Source organism: Glandiceps talaboti, chromosome 1 (assembly GCF_964340395.1).
Source record: "Glandiceps talaboti chromosome 1, keGlaTala1.1, whole genome shotgun sequence".
Lineage (NCBI taxonomy): Eukaryota > Metazoa > Hemichordata > Enteropneusta > Spengelidae > Glandiceps > Glandiceps talaboti.
The window spans coordinates 23,096,508-23,116,080 of record NC_135549.1 but is presented as its reverse complement, the minus strand read 5'-3'; the positions used below and the strand labels follow the sequence as shown (position 1 = coordinate 23,116,080).

General features: G+C 37.0%; 1 protein-coding gene across 1 annotated transcript in view; it reads right to left on the bottom strand.

Moving 5' to 3' along the window:
• LOC144451999 (IQ motif and SEC7 domain-containing protein 1-like) overlaps positions 1 to 19,573 on the bottom strand; it is a 95,592-nt gene that overhangs the window by 20,924 nt on the left and 55,095 nt on the right. The window contains exon 3 of the mRNA XM_078143009.1: positions 5,384 to 7,204. Coding sequence (XP_077999135.1) covers positions 5,384 to 7,204 — 1,821 coding nt within the window. The remainder of the gene's footprint in view (positions 1 to 5,383; positions 7,205 to 19,573) is intronic.

Here is a 19,573-nt window from a genome sequence, read left to right as displayed (position 1 = left end):
TGCTCCACCATTAGAGGGCATCATTTACTGAAAAGGTCTACTGACTTGTCTTTTTATCCCTTTACATCATTGCTCTACCTGACCACTAGAGGGCAGGGCTCGAAATTCGCGGTAGTCCCGCGTCCACAGACTACCAATGTTTGTCTCTGGGCTACCAAATTATGTGAGTGGTAGCCCAATTGGGCTACTAAGTTTTGAATGAAACTGTGACACCCTGACTCCGACACCTTCCCGGGCCGGGGGCCTCTGAGGTCGCAGTCCTGTGGGCCGTGTTCTCGCCAAAATTAGCGTCAAAATCAGTGCGTCTATTCCAAATTTGCATCCACACTACATGTATATCAAATGTACACGAAATACATGTACACTGTACACGTCATTCTTCCATTCATCGTATACACAGGTTGTACTTCCAAAATGTCACAACAAAACATTTATATGCAACAATATTCTGTATAGCGATTTAATGTTATCTTTCTGTACTTTCAATTTCCCATGGTAATCACTCTCTGGAAATCTGATCTCCGGCCCGGGCTCTTTCGGTTCTTCTCGGAGTCGGAGTACAGTACACTCTCGGTACAGCACTGCTGCAGTAACTAAATTCCATAACATTAATGACAGCTTTAACTTTCAACTTAACAGAGACACAGTTGTAATGGTGTTTGATAAAATTCTATGCTGATGAGAACTGTTAACTTGGTATACACCTACAGATTCGTTTATTCTTGAACGATGCCTAAAACATTCCATGTGTAAACCACGCTCACGCAACCCCTGAGAGCATGCAGTGGTGAATGGTAATTTCACGTAATGCATTCGATCTAGTAGTAGTAGCAAAGCTCAAAAGAAAGTTGAAGTTTTAGTGAGAATGAAATGGTGACATAATGATTTGAATTTATCTGAGTGAAGTTTTCAGCATGGACCCTCTGCTGATGTGGTCTTAGGCTCTGTTTGATTATCTCTTCGCCCATGAATGGAAGGGGCTTTGCCGTAATGGCCGTCATGTATTAATACAAATCCTGTCTAACCCGTCTGTTAATAAGTTACCAATCACGTGGATAGATAATGATAACAGCACATAGTTTCTAAACTACCCAAGACGTAGTCTCCACATCAGGAAATGGCCACGGGGCTTATGAAACTGTTTATACGTTTTCCATACGTTGAATCATATTCAAATTTTACAGGTCTAACTGCACCAAGAGATTTAGATAACAGTTACAAGTACAAACTGCGACAATTATGTTTTCTCTCCATTGCAATAATAACCGTACGTTGTTTGCTAATAATACGGCAACTCTTTATGACACGTCCCCAGAGACACATACACGTACATGCAAAAAATTGCGTCCCCAATGTCAAATATGGCGTGAAATACACACAAATAACGTGTTACTGTTAAGGTGACCTCTCAAGTTATTCAATCAATCATCGAATTCAATACATCATATAGTTACATATATACACAAACACCATTAATTTAGGAATGTATGCATATGGGCTACCAATCACTGCTCTCTGGCTACCAAATTTAAATGATGGTAGCCCACCTGGGCTACCAAGAAAAAAAACGAATTTCGAGCCCTGGAGGGCATAGTTCACTGGAAAGGTTTATTCACCTTTTTGTTATCCATCTAAATCATTGCTCTACCTCACCACAAGAGGGCATAATTTACTGGAAAGGTATACTATACTGACTTGTATGTTTTTATAACACTATTTTATTTCATCACTAGAAAATTCTCCTCACCACCTACAAGATATTGCATGGACTTTCACCTTCCTACCTATCAGACATTATCTGTCAGAAACCTAATGTCTGCACACTTCGGTCGTCGGAAAAATGCCTATTACTGGAACCCAAGTACAGACTTGCATCATTTGGGGGTCGAGCTTTCTCATGTGCTGCACCACGTCTTTGGAACAAATTACAACTGGAGCTTCGACAGACACCCACAGTCAATGCCTTCAGGAAACATCTCAAAACACACTTGTTTGCAAAAGTGTTCGATAACTAACTGTAAAGCGCCACTGAACTCTACTTCGTATTGGATATTGGCGCTCTATAAATGTATTGATTGATTGATTGATTGGAGATTTACTAAGTTCTACTGGCCATCTTGGGAAAATTGAACACAGCTGGATGCATGCTGGGAAAATTGCACAAATTAAGGGCATGGAAACCTAGAGCTACTAAAATTGTAGAACTCTTTGCGTGAATTATAAATAGCACAACTTCACTTCAAAATTGTCATTTCTATCATGGATGACGATTTTTCGATCCCTATTTGAAAGCTCCCTGGGGGTACAAAGTGTTAAAAGCATTAAAAAATGCCCATCTAGTTACTGATGACTGCACTGAGTAAACCAATAAATGCATGAATATTGATTTGATATTAAAAATCTGACATCGACCTTTGACCTCCAGGATTGACTAAGTTGTTTCCAGGAAATTAATATTGACAACTGACTTTACATATTGAACATGAAACACTGACAACTTCTACATTTGGCTCACGCATTTATGGATAATTCATACAAAGTCTTAATCATTTATTGCAAGCTAAAAAAGAATGAAATTTTTTCCATCACATTCAGCAATGCCATTCAGTAATTTTTGTCATTTGGTAACATTTTAATAATTTTCTACACAAAATCTTACTTTTCTTTTTAAAACTGTTCATTTTTTTTTAAAATTATAGGCTAGACATGTTCAGCAGTATCTCAACTCCAAAATAATTCGTAAATTTGCCTCCTCCCCCCCCCCCCAATTAAAAAAATTTTTTTTGTGTAATTTACAAATTTTCTATGCCAATTAATTATCCCCTGTATGTGTCAATTTCATTTTTGTCCATAAATGTAACCATGGGAACTTGTAGGTGTATATATATGTGTGACCTAATTACATTGAAATAGCTACAATACTAGGGAAACAGTTCCCATGAGTATTAAAAGATAACCGTAATTAGGATGACACTATCAGACTATAAAGAAGGCAAATCTCATTACTAAAGTTGGTTGAATTAGAACAAGACTCCATAAATGGACTTGTACATGTAAGTCTCTTTATCACACAAGGGTTTTAAAAATAGTTCAGCTTCACTGATTAAACAATAAAATAAAAATAGTAGACACTGCAGTTCAACTAAACTGTGACATGACCTCTCTAACCAGGAAATAGTGTCAGTGTGGTTGACTTCACCAAAACTATATCATTTTAATCTGTATGACTTAAGAATAGTAGATGGGGCCCCCATCATGATCTCTTGCTGTCTGCTGTGTGCAAAATTTGGAATCTTTCATGAATCACAATACATGTATATAGAGCATACCACACACTGACTCATTACACTATATACATGTGTGTATCATAGTTACTTCTAGTCTAGAAACTATACGTGTGGTCTATTCTATGATATCTCTCGCTTTCCATTGTAGAGTCAAATGACTTTCTTTTAGCACGACATTTCACTGACAGCGGTGATTCAATGTTATTTGGAGCATTGATATACATTTATACATTTTTAAAATGTGATGACGTAATCACATTCTAATCTGGCTTCAAACTCTACGACTGGAGGTTGAGTTTGTAGTAAACTGAACAAAATAACCACTTACAACTGCCTGTCAGTATATGATGAATTACTACTGATAATGACATGCAGTGTTCACCCTTTCCCCAGCAGGAGATTTAGCTAGATTTTTGGTAGAATTTGTCTTTTTTGACTATACCGTGGAGAGCAAGAGATCATAGATGAGCCTAGTTCTACACTAAGTTCCTCCATAACAATTAACAATAGACTTATACAACAAATATGGCCATGGCATCATTCAATCAAAAGTGATATGCGCAACAAAATAATTCATGTGAGTCTCTCTTTACTACCTAGGGAATGATTTAAATGAAATAACCTTCACTTCAAATACCATAATTTGCAAAAAAATGGCTTTATTTTGACCTTCAAGGTCAAACATACTGATAACAATCTTTTAGTGAATATGTCCCTTATTGTACATAAATGTCTGTTTCATCATTATTCAGAGACTATAATTTGCCATTAAGGTTTCCTTTTGACATTTGACCTTAAACTTTGAAGGTCAAGGTCAAATGTAATGATATCCATCTTTTAGCGAAAATATGAATATGTCCCTTATTCCATGTCTGTTTCGCCATCATTCAGAGACCATAATTTTGCAAATAAGGTTTCACTTTGACATTTGACCTTAATCTTTGAAGGTCAAGGTCAAATGTACTGAAATGCATTTTTAAGTTTCTTCTGAGTATAATGTTGATTGTAAAAGGCAATACATCACATATAATCATCAAATATTCAACCAGTACACAAATTTGCTACATGATGTACTGTGTTATGTATACTATGGCAATTATCTAGCAATTTGCTGTAATAAAATTATAATGGCACATTAAACAGTAAAAGCAACACAGCCATCAATTTTAACAACCTATTTGTCACATGCTATTTGAATAGTGACATGCATACTGGATGACATATGCCACATGATCATCACAACTTCATGGTGACTACATGTATTTGTAGCCTAGAATCCATATAGTTCTTAGCAGGCAGGATGGATGGCCAACCTGGCAAGCATTATCTCCAAACAGCCTGCAAATGCTGTCTTGTTGTACAGTTTAGTACATGTATGACTACATTGTATTTGTAGCCTCAAATCCATACTGTCCTGTTTAACATGGCTATCATAGCCTGGAATCCATACTATCCTGTTATCCAGTATTTCATGGTTATTTGTAGCCTGGAATCCATACTGTCCTGTTGTACAGTATTTCATGGCTATTTATAGCCTGGAATCCATACTGTCCTGTTAATGTTGTACAGTATGTCAGTATAGCATGGCTATTTGTAGCCTGGAATCCATACTGTCCTGTTCTACAGTATTTCATGGCTATTTATATTCTGGAATCCATGCTGTCCTGTTGTACAGTATAACATGGCTATTTGTAGCCTGGAATCCATACTGTCCTGTTGTACAGTATAGCATGGCTATTTGTAGCCTGGAATCCATACTGTCCTGTTCTACAGTATAGCATGGCTATTTGTAGCCTGGAATCCATACTGTCCTGTTGTACAGTATAGCATGGCTATTTGTAGCCTGGAATCCATACTGTCCTGTTGTACAGTATAGCATGGCTATTTGTAGCCTGGAATCCATACTGTCCTGTTGTACAGTATAGCATGGCTATTTGTAGCCTGGAATCCATACTGTCCTGTTCTACAGTATAGCATGGCTATTTGTAGCCTGGAATCCATACTGTCCTGTTCTACAGTATTGGACTGCTTGAACTCCAGGTTACATTTTACATTTATATGCCAAATTTGCAATCAAAGAATAAAACATTACTTACTTGTTAAATAAGTTTAATCCTATTCTATACTTTCGTTTCCGTTCATCAGTCAATGGTGCCATGTTTAGATTACTGACTGATGGTGCCGGCGATTCTTTTTTACCATGCACAGCTTCCACTTCGCTAGCGCTGATGTTTTCGACGATGCTATCGTTACTTCCCTGGAAACTATCACTGGTTACATTCATAGAAATGCAGCTGCCATCTGTACTAAGACTTTCACAACTCTCATATTTGTCCAAGTCTACAGATTTGACGATTCCATTGGCGACTTTAGGTCTGTCGCCACTGCTGCCGCCACTACTAGAGCTAAAGTCACTGCGTGTGCTCACTGTTGTGCTGGTGCTACTGATACTGCATATACTACTCCTATTGCTAGCTGAACCACTACTATCCCCCATGCTTGTAGAGACAGACGTATTAATGGTTGTTGTTGGGGCACTGGTTGTCATAGCAACCACACTGTCAAGCATTTTACGTCTCCACACTGGCGAGCCAACCGGTTCGTGCGATCCCAGCACTCGAACTACAGCTTTCTGTGGTTTCATAAATTCCTCGTGATCTCGGCTTTTCCTTTGTTGTTCAATTTTCCTCAGCATGGCATCTGACTCTCTGCCAGGTACTGAACCGGTGCTAGTCCTTGGATCAGACTTTTTGTTGCTTTCGTTGTCAAGAATGCTTTTTGTCCCGCCGTCAGGCGTAGCAACTATGACAGCGGGTACTTGGCTACCTGCTGTGCTATGCATTTCACGCTTACTTTCATTCAAATTGTCATCTTTCCTGAGAGTACCCTTATCACCGGCAGCCATGTCTCCATCTTCTGGCACAGCTACCTCCGTCCTTTTCTCACCTGCCTCATCCTTTAAATGAACTGTTACAACAACAGTCGATCCTCTTTTCTCATCTAAACTTTCATTACTTCCCATGATGTTATCATTCTTGTCTGCAGCCTGTTCACCTATTCCTATTTCATCTCTTGCTGCTTTTGTTTCCATAGCAACTGTTTCCATCGGATTACCTTCCTCCTTTTGGTATGTCACTTGCATAGCGTCCTGGGTAGTAGATTCGATGGGGTTTACTCCAGGTTCTTCACCTTTGACCTGTATAGGGTGTTCCGGAGTGCTGGGTAAAGACTTTGCTAATTTAGTTCCAGAAGCTGCCGTTTCATCTCCTTCTATACTGCTGTCACTAGCAGTTGTAGGAGAAGCAACAGGCTGGGCTTCCTGTGAATGTTCAGTTAAGTCAACGTGACAGACAATGTCAGACTTCACAGATTCTGCCAGTTGGTTTATATGCCGGGCTACGAATGCAGCCTCACCTATATCAATAGATTGATTACCAGGGTCATCGTTACTTTCTCCAGGTTCAAAATCCAATGTAACCACACATTTACTAAACATCTTTTCCCATTCCGGCCTAGATTTCATGCTTGTGAATCTCCTACTTATGCGATTCTCAGACTTGGCGTTTCGGATCTTTTCAAAGTTCTTTGTCATTGAATATTGGCGAAACGCTTCTTGTATAATGCCAGCAGCACGCCGTGATTTCTCTCTGCCGCCATATTTCCTTTCTAGCATTTCCACTTGCTTATTTTGCAGATCTGACGACAACTCGTAAGCATTTGTGTGAGCTCGCGATCTTTTAATAAGAACATCATCTTCTCGTCTTTGTTTGATAGACTTTTCTCGTTTCAGAGAACGTACACGTTTCACTTCAACTGCAGTCGGCGTACTGGGATACTTCTCCGAATTCGCTCTTACAGGTGTGGCGGGTTCACTACTTGCATGTAAAGGGTTGATTGGTATCTCCGGAATCTTCTCACTGCAAAGTACAAGAAAAGAAAAAGAAGGTCATTAGAACCGAATCACATACACAATCATTAATAACCATCATACGAGTGATGTTAGTTTTTATATACCATTTCCCACACTGTGCTAAAAGTACTTTACAATTATTACCTCTGGCATAGACTTCCAGAGACACAACACTCCTAAATCTTCCTAAATTTAGTCAGTGGAGAGTACACTATCCATTGCAGTATCTGTAAGCACATATAAATCATTCACGTTGCAACCTCTATCCTACCCAGTCCCCAATTATACAGCTGGTTTGACTGGCACACAAGCATGGTTCAGATCTTACCCATGAACTTTAGCAATTCAGAAACAAATGGCAGTGGTGATGCTCAAACCTACTACTTGCAGACTAACAGCTAGCCCTACCACTCTAACCATTTGACCATTATGACTCTACCCCAGAGAGGTCAATAACCCACAGAGCACTGATAATACTTTACAACACTATGGTGATGAATCACAGGAAAATGAAAGTAACACTTGACAAAAGCCTGGAACCCTATGTACTGTAATCACAGGAAACATCATTTCATTCCTACATCTAAAACTAAACAACATCGATTCCTAGAAAAAACTTTAAAGTGATCCATGATTTAAAGAGGCATGTTTAGAAGAAAGGGAGATAATAGTCTCAGACATGTCCATCAAATAGGTATTTAGATCTACAAGGCAAGTATTTATCACACCTAAAAATAACCACAGTCTGATTATAGTACTGGCTTATAAATGGAGCCATAAGGATTAGAATGGGACAATTTTTTGGCTCAGAACAAACTTATTTATAGCTCTGCGAGACAATGTTTTTCACACCAAACTTTCCATCCTCATCCAACACTGCACTTTTCTATAAAAGTAAAAGCTACACACACCGTCTCTCTACTGAATGATCACGGCAATACCATTCTTGCAAGCCAGAGTTATTATTTCTTTGAAATAAAAGTACGGACCGGCTCGTTAAGAACGGTACTGTAAAATGGTCGTGGTTTGCAACAATGGGCAATAGATTATTTTGATCGAGCTGAACCTTTTAAATAGTCTTTCTTAAATTATTAACACATTGCCTTTGTAAAAAAAAATGTATAAAGACAACATGATGCCAGTCACAACAACAACATGGTGCCAGTTATAAATAAATATTGAACTGGTTGATCTACATGATTCAGACATACATCTCAACAGATTCTTCATCACTTCACAACAAGTTTATAAGACTGAAATGTTATCATATAGAGATCACATAGATATGAATCATCTCAATCATTTCAAGGATACATAGCAATCTGGTATGATCATTAATTTATATCTTACTTAATACTGAAACAAACAAGATGTCACTTTCATATTTCAAATTCAACAAACTATCAAATAGATTTTCTGTATTGGGGTGAATGTTGTACGTATGTTATTAAATATTACTAATATGGAAAGCACGCAATCAAAGACAACGCAGGTATGTCTTTTATCTCATTCTCAGTCTAATTTCATCGTCAAACTTTTTAAGCACTAACTTACTATATTCATATTATTACATATGTACCAGGGATGACTTGCGCCGATGTGTGCGCATACTAGTGGTATTTGCACTGCAGCGCAATGCTCAAAACATTATTGCATATCTGCAGGCAAATGATATGCAAATGAGGACCCGATCATCCATTGTAGACAACAGCATGTGATCTCATAGTGTAATCTTTACGGAAATTTGTTGTTTTGGATAATAATAACCCTATCCTGCGTAAGTTCAAGTATGGGTACTCAGGAGTATTTGTACTCGTGCTTGCAGTATTTCCTGCTGCACTTTCACGAGCGTACTGCCACATTGAACACTGTAACTCGTGCAAATACCCCGAAAGCGCCACACTTGCATTTGCGCGTCATGGGGTTCTGGCTTATTACTATTACATACATCTCAGCATACTGTGAACATATGGTATATTATTTGCTAATTACATATTGTAACATTTATCATAACTAATAATAGAGAATACTACCAGCTGTAATTCACATTGCAGTTGCAGAACGGGTGAAAAACAAAACACAAAGAAATATTACATCAAACTACAACCTTTAGAGGAAACACCTGTATGACATAAAATGTAACAGCTATTACTGTATTCAAATGATTCTCTACCAGTAAATTGCTTTCAATAATTCTCATGGCCAAATTTCCTGTGTGAGGGATAAAAATACACCTGAGTGTAATCCAACATGCGCAGCTGTATTTTTCCAGGCATACACTAGTAGACTACTAAATGATGGTGAAATCATAGTATGGTCAACTCTTGGTACAAGTGTGTCTAATGGAATACATGTACATCTAAAATGCATCTGAATACTATGGGGGAGCTGTACATGTAAAAACTAAAATATACTTGGCCAGCATGAAAACTAACGATAAATAACTTACAAAATGAAATCCAGCCATCATGTATACTTACACATGAGATTTGATATTTTAGCCAGCCTTTACGTATAATATACAAATAAATGTGATGTTTTGTCTTGATAAACGTTTAACTTTCCTAGACATGTACATGTACAGTATGCTAATCGCTACAGAGTTTCATCATGATAATCAATTCACCTTTCCTACCTGTGTTTTGTCAATATTAAGCTAACTTCATCATACGACCTGCTACAAAACAACCAGTGTTTTCCTCACTATAAACATTTGAATGAAAACTGACAGGTCTGCTTCAAGGATAGACACTAGTACACAAAGTGGTCTAAATTACAATACAATGGGAATTGAGCAATGAATGCTTATTACCTTGGACAGACTGAATATAAAAGGACTTCTCAGTCACGACATCATTCAATAAATTTACCACTTCATGGATGAATATAAAAACCAGACAGGTATAAACACTAGCTTTTAACAGCAAGAAATCCACACTGTCCTGTTCTACTGCAATGTATACTTCAGGAAATTACTTAACCCAATAGACTTAATCAAGACAAAACCTTCCAACAAATTAACAACGCTATGCCATATTACAAGTAAATGAATACCTACGCATACATATTGCACAGAATCAGTCCCTTCGGCTTCAACCTTCTCATTTCCGATATACTAAATAACTACATCTACTGGGAACCATGGATAAGAATTGATCAGGAAGTATGTACTTACCATGCTATATACTATGTTATCACTTACAATGTAACACTTGGTTCTAAATATTGCACAACTTCAAAAAAAAAGGACAAGAAAATAATCTTGACGACCATGAATAGTTACATCCTTTGCTTCGTCACTCTGGACTCAAAATGTGATGACATTATCCCACAAATTCAGAAAATACAAAAGAGTAACTAGACAATCGAAAGCAATTACCGGCAGATCTGTAAGGGATATGATGCCACATATCAATATGGATGACGTGTGTACTTTAGTAGTACACACAATCCCTATATGCCACTGTATTGATAGTCAATCTAGTCTTATACATGTAATACCTTTACAATGACACCATACTAATTTTGACTGCTGTCTGATGTTTATTAATATCAGCAAATAGAAAGTGCTGGCTGTCAAGGCGTTTGGTAATCATAACCCAATTCACTGTGACCTTTACAATGTACGCAATAGAAGTTTTATAGAGCTGAACGTATGAATGTACAAATGAAATATAGTCACTATAGTATATCAGTAATGTGTGAAGGTTAGCTAGCTGATCTATTCATATCAAATCATTTGACATATTCAATCACTGACATGATGGCTCTTTACAAAGTGACATTTAAAACATTGTGTAATTTCCATAGCAGATGTTTTACGCTGTATGTATTTTTATCCTGAATCTTAATTCATCTTCCTATGTTTTAATTAGATGGGATCATTTGTTTGTTGTGGACTAATGTTTTCTATAGCTCCATTTTTCATACAGATTTTAATTGTAATCCCAAGTAGGCCTTTAGTAGTTTTGGGTATTAAAAGAAGGGGAGAAGAGAGGAGAATAGTGACTATTACTTTTGCATGAATGTACAATTTAGTATAACACAGACTAAATATAATTATGTGTCTTCAATATCTATTCATTCCTTCACCTGAAAGACATTTCACAGGATTATAACTGTCAGTCACTATATTCCACATGTTTTGGCTGTTTTAATGAATATGCCCCCCCCCCCTCCTCCTCATATCCCAACATTCTTATACACCCTCCTCATCCTATCCTACATGTGCACATACCATAGTTATGCCCAGACAAATTAAAATGTGCACTGAGTTTATACGAACATAACTTTTAAGTGGTTTGCTGAATATATTAAATTAAAGGAAACATGATATGGTACAATTCAACCAGTAGAACTGATACAGAGATTGCTATTAAAAATCAATTGAGATGTTCTGAATTGTTTTCATCTCCCCTTCTAGTTCATCTCCCCTTCTATTTAAGAAATGAGGATAGCTAGTGGCAATTTAGGCCATGCCGGGTATATAACATCATTACAGCATCTGAATTGAGCATATTTACCTAAGGGCCAAATTACAATGACTTTAGACTCTTATTTCACCCTCACCACATATCTAACCTTTCACCTAATCATCTTGGAATCCATCAGGAATGGCTATTTTGTCTACAACACTGAAGGCTATGTTTTGCTGACATTTTCAACGACCACACAATCACTCTACCCGAGTCTCCTCAGTTCAAGATTTGTCTTGTAATCCTATCTTTAATCCAAACTACAGTAACTGCCAATCAAATTCAATACTCATTTACCAAGATGAAATGGTTTACTTACCACCTCAAGCAGTTAGCAGAGTTCAACACGAAAATTTAGGAATTTTTAACCCTAGTAGTTGTTCTGATGCCTATCTAGATTCTGTCCACATCACCATTTATACATCACTGTTTGCAGAAATTTACACTGGGCAAAATATAGTCTACACATCACCAAACCCACACACAACCAGGTGATCTTTAAACCCAAACATTAAGAGCTGACCTGAACCCCAACATTGGAACTGACAGGATGACCTCTGTACCCAAACACTAGAGTTGACAGAATGACCTCTGAACCCAAACACTAGAGTTGACAGAATGACCTCTGAACCCAAACACTAGAGTTGACAGAATGACCTCTGAACCCAAACACTAGAGTTGACAGAATGACCTCTGAACCCAAACACTGGAGTTGACAGAATGACCTCTGAACCCAAACACTGGAGTTGACAGAATGACCTCTGAACCCAAACACTACAGTTGACATAATAATCTCTGAACCCAAACACTAGAGTTGACAGAATGACCACTGATGACCGCTACACCATTAAACTAGTTCTAGCAGGCTGACACAAAGAATACTATGACCTAACGTGATAAGCTTTAATCTCACAAAATGACAAAATATTGTATTTATCACGAAACAGACATATTCCTTTGTGACTACGCTAATGTTCACGTACCATCTGTTCAAGACTGGTACAATGTGAGTATTTTTTAATGGATTCTACCTAGTCTTTATACTGCCTTTATTCAACACAGGAGATTACACAGTTCCTAAGAGATCTCCTAAAATTGTATAATCAAATAGTAAAATATTGCATCAAGTAATCACCAGCACGATGAATGGAGTACGCCAGGGTTTTCAGAGTGTCTCTATGTTTCCACAGGGAACTAACTATATATTCAATTTTCAAAGTAAACAATATGATTGAAATAGCCATCATATTATGACAGTTTCTATCATTCTACGAGTATCTTTTGAAAAAAAAAGCAAAAAAAAGAGCACATTTTAAGCAATCTGATGATATATTTTATCTTTAGAATATTTTATCAATTCTTGACAATTTATATTAATTAAAAACATGATAATAAGACTTGGATTTTTTAAAGCACAACAGGCATCCAATTCAAATACATAGTTATGCCTTGAGGTCCCATTGCTATGGAAACCTAGCCAGTAACTACATGAAGGGATACCAAAACAAAACTTTGTTTCAGAGGAAAAATTTACAAATTATGAAAAAATATGCTTTCTTGCAAGTCACATCAAATTTTGGTAAGCCACAAGAAAGTGCAGTCTATCAGTGGCATGTCAGATTGGCTTAGATGGTTTACAAAGTGAAGTGACCAACACCTAGATCGATTTTGTCAATCCATACTTCCATGGGCGATCACACTGAACAGTCAGTTTGTGTTCATATTCTGAGTTGCTAACCAATGGACTACAGTTACAGAGTGGCCTAGTTTCTATACGACGTGTTACGATTACTACGATCATCTCCACTCACGTATAGTGAAAGTCGTTATTCTAGCCCAAAAATCTGTGCTACCCCCAACTGCGTTCATGTAAACATGATGATCATGTTATCGTGTCCCCACGTGATTTAGTTTCAGACTGGAGAGGCGGAGTTCGCTGGTAATGAGCAATTGTCTAAAAGGAACTACCTAATTGCAACTGCCTGTTAATTTGTGATGGATTACTACTGACATGCATCATCTACCCCCTTCACCCAGCGGTGGTAGCACAGATTTCTGTGCTAGAATAACGACTTTCCCTATTCGTGAGTGGAAATGATCACAGCAATCGTAACACATCATATAGGAACTAGACTAGTTACATTTAGAAAACCACTAAAACATTAATTCAGATCTTCCCTCCACTTGAAAGCAATTTGTGAAAGATTGGACATTACTTGAAGGCAGACAGAGACACCATACATACTGAAAACTTGTACATAATCAGTTACTACACAATGAAAGCAACACAAAGCTACCCCCTGTACAACATGTAGTTGGCTTAAACACATCCTGTTGATGTGACCAACTGAAAAGCACAGAGCCATATAGTATTTCTGTATACAACTAATACAGGGTACACTTTACTGGGTTTAATTAACCCCTGAGTTTACAAGTAGTGTACTAAAGACTAAAGTCTCTCTTTATCATTTGCCTGACAATGTTTTCACTAAAGTTTGGGAACCCTTGTAACAGAGTTCTATTAAGGGAAGGAAATTAGGTGAAAGGTGCCTCGATTTTCACATTTGGTGAGGTATTCAGAAGTACAGACAGAGACAGAGACAGAGACAAAGACAGAGACAGACAGACAGACAGACAGACAGACAGACAGACAGACAGACAGACAGACAGCAACTCTGAATATTAAATGTCCATTCAAGTAAATAAATTATGTATATTTTTATATCAGTCTGACACACTTCTTCCAAGGAACTACAAACATCTCCTCAGAGGAATCAAGGATATGACAATTTGTCATTCTGACCATTCTAGTACATGTATACACATGGCAGGAAAGTTGGATGACTACATCAATATATAGATATACACACAAACAGAAGGCAACCAATATTATATGAAGTTATGAACACATACATATTTGTCTGTACAGAGAATATACTGTATAACACATGGCTACATGTATACTGTATGTTGTGGACAGCTGTGCCACTAATGATATAACATGAAAATACTAACTAAAGGTACATATGTATGTGTACATCAATGCAGCCAGGAGGCAACTAAACACAGTCATACAGTAGTATACATACATACATACATACATGCATACATACATACATACATACATACATACATACATACATACATACATACATACATACATACATACATACATACACATGCACACATACATACATACGTACGTACGTACGTATGTACGTACGTACGTACGTACGTACGTACATACATACATACATACATACATACATACATACATACATACATACATACATACATACACATGCACACACACGCACACATACATGAATATCATATTTAACTAGACTATATAACAACAAACACCTAGTTTCATACCTCACAAATAAGAATAATGGAAATGCCAATACTGACCATATTAAGGTACATACAAGTACATAAGATTGCCGACTAGGTGCCTCCATGGTCACATCACACATGTGTTACACTGTCACTGACAATCTACTGTGTGTATACAATCAGTCAAATCACATGACTTGGGTTGGGAGTTTACCTGGCTTATTGTATAACACCATTATGTAGTCAGGAAGTGAATGAATACACACTGAAGAGTCACCAGAGGGCAATTTCCATGAATCTTATAGTTTTCCACAGAAACAAGGATATCACTATTAACCAATCATTTTATGTCAATACACACTCCTTCAGACTCAAAGTCAAGGCTATGGATACAACATTTGTCAAGTACACATGCATATACATGTACAAGGGGAAACCCCACCTCAATACAAACAGATATACCAACACTTTGAAAATAAATCATTGCCAAATCACTATGTTTTATATTGCACAGTAAACATACACAAACACATATTGCCCTACCTGCCTACACATACTGTATGTAGTTTTGGTTTTTACATTCTGTTTTGTGTTTTTATCTGTGTGAAGTATCATTTTAATTTTTCCTTAGTAGTGGAATGAATAAAGTATTCCTGATTCTGATGAATTGGAATGAAAACAAATAAATAAAAACATGTTAGGATGATTTGAAATAACATAAACATAATTTTGTGTCGTGGTTTGATTAAATTCATCATTAAATTTATCCTGTGTACAGACAGAGTAAGTCAGGATTTCAGTCTGACATGTGACAATGTCAGAATCTAGACCCAAATAAGTCAGGACTTCAGTCTGACCTGGGACAATGTCAGAATCTAGTCCCAAATGTATTACTCTGTCTGCAAGCAAGACAATACATATTCAGATACACCCCTGTAATAAAGGTAGGTGTACACATTTTTTGACATCGATACAATGACCATATTTGACACACATGTATTTATACTGACACATCCCACCATCGTTTTAGGAGGTAAACTCCAATTCAAAGCCTACAAAACTTGGGTAGCTTTCACTCCATTCAAACCAATGACAGTGACAGTGTTATGAATGCCACAATGATACTTTGCATGACCTTGTGACGTCTTCATCAAATAATCCATTGGTTATATCAAATGAAATGTCTCTTAAAAGATACAAATTACCTTTCATGGTTTGTCTCCTTTTAACTATACCGACACTGTTACATCAAGGTTATCTATAGTATCAGTGTTTATACTTTCTCCTAGGTGTGCAAGTCACACACATATATATTGTGTTGCTTAAATTCCAATGTGTGGCGGCCATCAAGCTGTGACCATCAGGTTATAGTCTAGTAAATTTACATTGTTCTAATAATAAATGATGCAGAAACTGGGCGGAAAAAAAATAGCTCTTGATCAAACTCCAAAGTGTGTTGTTCTTCATATAGGTCAGGTAGCTAGCTAGCTAGTACATTGTTCCAATAACATGATAACATCATTCCAACCACATGATTGATAATCTATGGATTAATAAATCTCTATTTTAGTATTATGATGTAATACATGTAATGTAAGGTATGGAAAGAACAGGTTTTACATTGACCTGACGTACCTTTGATACCATGTGGGAGTGGAAACGATTACATGTAACCGATATCCCTCCAGAACATGTTGGTACTAATACCTGTACAGAGATCTCTGGGTATATGATAATATTAGTCTGGATGTCAATGTGGTCTCTAACTACGTAAACAACGATGAATGGAGGTGTAAATCACAACGATACCGTATAGGGACTAGACTAGATAATATCAGTGTATGGGAAAGAACATAGGATTTACAGTGACCTGGCGTACCTTTGATTGGAAGCGTGTACATGTCACTAGCCTGGAATTCATACATATTGGGGTTCTGAATTTGCAATTTCCCCAACGATGATGGGGAAATTAAAATTCAAAAATCCCCAATCACCTGGATTCTACGCTAACATGTCACTGATATCCCTTTAGAACATGATGGTACTCATACCGGTACAGAGATCAGCTGCTCTTCACTCTGTCAGTATTTACATGATGTACATTTATAACAGGGAGGGGAAGTCAGGTGACTGACATACATATACATATACACTGTATACTTCCCTATAATTAAGCTCAAATATAACACCTAGACAAAACTCAGGTAGATTCCACCTATTACCAACCTGTAACATGTACATTTACCACCAGTTTTCAGTTCCTTATTTCAATACTTCTGCTAGTGCTAGATGTAACCAAGTTTATCATAACAGTACAGTCAAAATCACTGACAAGTCTGATATACACAGAGTAACAGCTAAGCTATGCTGTGACAAGGCCACTCACAGCATACAGCATGTAAAGTCAGCATAATCTCTAACATGTGACAGCAATCCCTGAGTACACACTATTCAGCCATTTACATTTGCACAGACTAGTCAAATATGATTTCATATTCATATTCAGTAATCGGCATACAGGAAATGGTTGCATTGATTTCCATCCCAAAACCATCCCTTGTGAAATTTTAAATAAGCATTTTTTTTAAGGGAGAGAATCTGCATTAAAGAGATATACAACCAAGGAATGCATCTGCACAGTTTAATGGGGGGGGGCTCCTAATTTTTCATCTTTACAATATACTTATACAGTACTAAACCTTGCCAATTCTAATAATAATGTACCCGCATTATGAAAATGAATATTTGAATATTCAGATGAACATGTTAAGGTCAAGAGAAATTTCATTGTAATATTGACCGTACCTATTAAATTATGGATTGGTTTCGATAACATTTTAGAACAAGTACTAGTCTGTAAGGATACAGACATTCATGCCACTCTCAGCCAGCACTCATAGGGCTGAACAACATGACGTATCCAGCACTCATAGGGCTGAACAACATGACATATCTTACAGTCTAAATACATGTAAGTATAAAAGCATAATATCATCACATAAAAACATTTTCACTGAGTCTAATTCAAGTAAAAAGGAGAGATCAGCAAAAAAAGGGCAGAAAAAATGCCAAAGATTACAATACACCACGTGTTCCAGTCCTCAAAGTTGGCATGCTGAAAAGCAGGAAATAATAGCTAAACCACAAAGCAATTGCCTCAATCAAATAGCCTTTCCTACATTAAGCACTAAATCAGGCTTTCTACCTAGATTACCTTACCCAACAGTGCAGTCACAAATCATAATTTTTATCTTGACTTCACGCTCCAATACTCAACAATGTAACTTTCACAGGATACCATTACCTCACTGCTCACGTACACTCCAAGACATCACACAGTACTGTACATAGAACTATATGTGTCAGTTGATATTCAACTTTGGAATTTGGCGAAAAGACAATGGTTAATGGCATTCCAGTATACAATAATTACATGTATGTAATGAATAAAACATTCTGGGAATAAAACAATAGTTGTAATTTGTCAAACATTCAATGAATTAAACATGCAATGAATAAAGTATAGACCTTGATTCAGTCGGCCACTGTCAAAGTACAGGGTAGGTTCTCTTTATGGTCACTACACTTATGTACATGTGATTTGATTACTGGCGCTAAAAGAAATTTCTAATGATGTGTCACTTGGTATAATTCTTGTAGCAGTGTATGAGGTTATTGCAGTCTAGTTACCTCTTTGAGAGATGTAAATATAGTCTATCTAGTCAGTTGCAATCTCCCAAAACCTTACCAAGGGATGGAAAAGATAAGTGTATCGTGCTATCCATGGCATCACATCTCAACATACATGGCAAAAGAGACAATCTGAGTCACGATACAACAAGTAGATCAAGATTACGGAAAAGACTGTCTCAGTTACAATGAGCTTTGCCTAGAAAACCCTAGTCTGGGTGCCAATATGGTATTATCAATTCAATGGAGGATAGCACTCCTATACTATCCTTACCTCTATATACAATATAGATTACTACCTGGCTACCTCTCTTCCTGTTATACGTAAAACAATTCTACAATGCTCTACCAGATATCCTTTCCTGCGTATCTCCTGGGATTTCATTCAACCTTACGTTGTGTGGGTCAAAGACAACTGTCAAAATCTCGTGGCAAAGTTGATGAATGAAAACAAACATCTTTCTTCTGGCGACAGTGCACAGGAACTGAACAAGAGATATGCTGAGTGTTATATGCTTTATATGCCAAGGCACAGTTTCCATTTCCTCATTTTCAAAGTAATCTTATATATCATATGTATGTATCATTAGTATGAAGTATTCTCTTAATCTTATCTCCACTGAAAGGCAGACAGCTCTCATGCACTTTAGCCCTGCACAAAGTTCAAGTATTCTTATACCAGTAGTCAGATACTGAAAATGTGAGATAGATAGCTAACCTTCAGTGAAAAAATAAAACACTTACCGATTGTAATATTTGTCATGCAGCAAAAAATAGCAATGCATAGAGTCATATGGTAAAATAAATGATTCATCGTTTTCTTCTCAATATTTACAATTGAGTTGATCCATAAGAATAAGAATTCCGATACTGTA